Source organism: Chaetura pelagica, unplaced genomic scaffold, assembly GCF_000747805.2.
Source record: "Chaetura pelagica isolate M959 unplaced genomic scaffold, ChaPel_1.0 scaffold170, whole genome shotgun sequence".
In the NCBI taxonomy this organism is placed as follows: Eukaryota; Metazoa; Chordata; class Aves; order Apodiformes; family Apodidae; genus Chaetura; species Chaetura pelagica.
The window spans coordinates 21,148-24,218 of NW_009952048.1; the positions used below are offsets into that span (position 1 = coordinate 21,148).

The 3,071-nt window shown below is 48.0% G+C and overlaps 1 protein-coding gene across 1 annotated transcript; it reads left to right on the forward strand.

The window, feature by feature from the left end:
* Positions 1 to 85: 85 nt before the first annotated feature.
* Positions 86 to 2,086, forward strand: RIPPLY2 (ripply transcriptional repressor 2; the record flags this gene model as incomplete). Its single annotated transcript, XM_010003125.1, has 2 exons — positions 86 to 150; positions 1,942 to 2,086. Coding segments are annotated over 2 exons (210 nt in total), but the record flags the coding sequence as incomplete, so codon positions are not given.
* Positions 2,087 to 3,071: the final 985 nt, after the last annotated feature.

The window sequence follows — 3,071 nt, forward strand, 5'->3', positions numbered from 1 at the left end:
GGTCCCGGCGGGGCGGGGGCTGCCCGGGGTGGGCTCTGCCGGGGGGGGGTGCCGGGCTGACCGGGCTCTGCTCTCTCCTCCCCAGCCTCGCAACCCCCGCGGGCTGGCCGAAGCCTCCCGAAAGCTGGCGCAGTACACGCACCCCGTCAGGTAAGCGCCAGGTAAGCGCCAGGTAAGCGCTGCGGGCACCCGGCATCTCCCCGCTGGGGCGGGGGGGGAGCAAGAGGCCCTTGCTCGGCGCTGCGGGGCCGGGCTGGCCAAGCTCGGGCTCCCGCACCCCTCCTGATCCCACCTTTATGTAGCTATTAAGTGTCTTCGGCGGGATTCAGCCATCTGACAGCGCGTCTGAAGGGCAAACGGTTCCTGGCACTTCTGGGTTTGCCAGATCTTTAAGATGAGACCTTGACACGCTTTTTTGGGGGGTGGAACTTAGTTATGTGCTTGGGTTTTGCTTTCTGTTTGTTTTTCTTTCGTGGTGGCAGGGTTGGCTGAAGCACCTTGCTCCTCATTCCCGTGCTCAGGATTAAAGAAAGGAGAGGCTGGTAGTAGATGGTTCCTAGGCTGCCGGGCTGTGCAAACCTCCAGCGTTTCCGTGGTGCGAGGAAGCAGGTGCAGGTGTGGAGGAGCGTGGCAGGAGGAGGGGGTAGGGACTAGCTAGGGTGGCATTGCCAAGAACAGTACTCAAGTATCTTACTGCTTTAATGATAAAGGTAATGGTAGTATCAGCACTGTCAGTTCTGAAAGGGAAATATGAAAATAGCTACAGCTGAATCTGCAGGACAGTCTGTTCAGAAGTGCTGCTAGGTGTTGCAAGGTGCCTAAGGTAACTGCACGGATAGATCTTCCAGATGAGATGCATCTTCTCTTAGATCTAGGCTCTGATTTTTCAGATACTGACTGTCTAAGCGATTGCACGGGCTCTGACTTCACCCTGCCTGCTCCTGTGCTTAGGTATGAGTGAGTGCTGCAGGGAACACTGGGAGTGGGGAGGTGCTGTAAGGCAAGTGTCAGTAGCTTTGTGCCACAAAGGAGGCAGTGCTCTGTTACACAGTGGTCTAGAAAGCATCTTTGTAATTTCTAGAAACCCCTCTAGTTCTGTTTCTTAATGTATTTATATTATAAACAGTCTGTAACCAGCATTTAATTATGCCTCAGTGTGGTGGTCCCTTAGCTCTTGGGACTTGTATTGTCTGTTTCTTCCAGCCACATCCAAACTGTAAGCAAAAGAGGATGCTAGTTGAAAAGGAACAGGAACTGTGGAGTATAGTAGTTACAGTACATTATCTCACAAGCTGGTAAGCCTTGCTGCACCATGATATTATCAGCAATTTTAGTGTTCATTTCTGGATACAATACAGACTGCTCTAAAATCTAAACCCATGGGGTGTCTTCTGTGAGGAGTCTGTTGGATGATTCTTCCTGAAGAGGCAGAGTTCAGGTTGAAGTATCAAAGTCTGATCCCTCTTAGGCCTTTACTATTCCTTTCACTTAAAGATTTGTCTCAGACCATTGTAAACAATGACTAAGGTAGGGGACCTTTAGCCACAAAACTACTCATTTAATCCAAATACACTGGGGATCCTGATTGACACCCTAGGAATAGTTCCAGTGAGAGCAATACTGCTTGGATCAGATTCCCAAGGTAATACTCTTAATGAGGTATTGGAGTGGTAAGTTTCAGATGCAGTGGATCTTGGGCTTTAGAGTAGTTTTGCTGCAGAAGTAGCACTTAAGTGCATCTTTATCTCTTCAGATGAAAATACAGATTTCAGACTATTTTTTTTCTATTTAAATGTAGAAAGCAGTTTAGCAATTGAGCAGGTGAGAAAAAAGCCCCGTAGGACGCTTGTCTTAACAGAATTTCTCTGCTGTTTCTTGTCTGTCAGCCGCATAGTAGAATATGCAAATACAATAAGCAAACCTACTGTATACTTGTTTCAGACTATTTTGGCCCAAATCAAGATGCTATGATTACTTGTATCAGGAAGCTGAAGCACTTCTGAAAAACTTCCCAGTTCAAGCTACCATTTCCTTTTATGAAGACTCAGATAGCGAAGAGGATGAAGATGAACTGGAACAAGACTGAAGAGCAGGATCAGACTGCTGACTGCAGGAAAGGCCAATGTGACGTCTGAGACATTAAGTTTAAACTTAATATAAAAATGTATTATAGTATTTTTAAAGATAATTTATTTGTATGTAAGTTATTCTTAATAAAATGGAGATGTTTTGTAATTTTATCTGAGCCTTTTTGCTTTGTTCTATTCCTGTCCTGTTTTAGGCAGGGAGGGCATTGATTAGTTGGGTTTTTTTTTTTGTAATCTAAGGTCCTATATTTTGTAGACCATAAATTTTAGGAGAAGAGAACAGATGCCTTGCTTTGAAGGGCTCTGTGGTTATGTGACTTCATGGAAGTTGGAGGACACAAGGGAAACTTTTCCATTGAGATATCAGAAGATAGTGACAGGACAAGGGGTTTTAAACAGAGAGGGGAGATTTAGGCTAGATATTAGGAAGAAATTATTCCCTATAAGGTGAGGAACTGGAATGGGTTGCCCAGGGAGGTTGATGATGCCCCATCCCTGGAGGCTTTTAAGGCCAGGGTGGATGAGGTGTTGTGCAACCTGATCTAGTGGTTCCCTGCTCATGGCAGGGGGGTTGGAGCCTGATGATCTTTGAAGTCCCTTCCAACTTTAATGATTCCATGAGGTTTAACAGGCTCCATGTGGAAGCGTGCCAGTTAACCACGTTGGGTTAAGCACTCTAATACTGAGCCTGTTGTTGCAACGGGGTTTCAAACATGGGAAAGAGAGACCATATCGCCGTTTTCCAGATGGAGAGGAAGGCCCAAACCCAATTAGGACGATCCCACCCAGGCCTTGCCCTCAAGGCAAGGCCAAAACCCGCCCTCCCCTGACGCGCACGGGCTGCGCTGTCCCACACGACCCTGCCCATTTCATTGCTCACTTCGCTGCGTCGAGCGGGCAGCACAGAGGAGATAAAGGCCCCAAGCGGGGACTCCCGGTTCCGGGCGCTTCCCGGGCCGGTACCGCCCCCGGTACCGCCCCGCG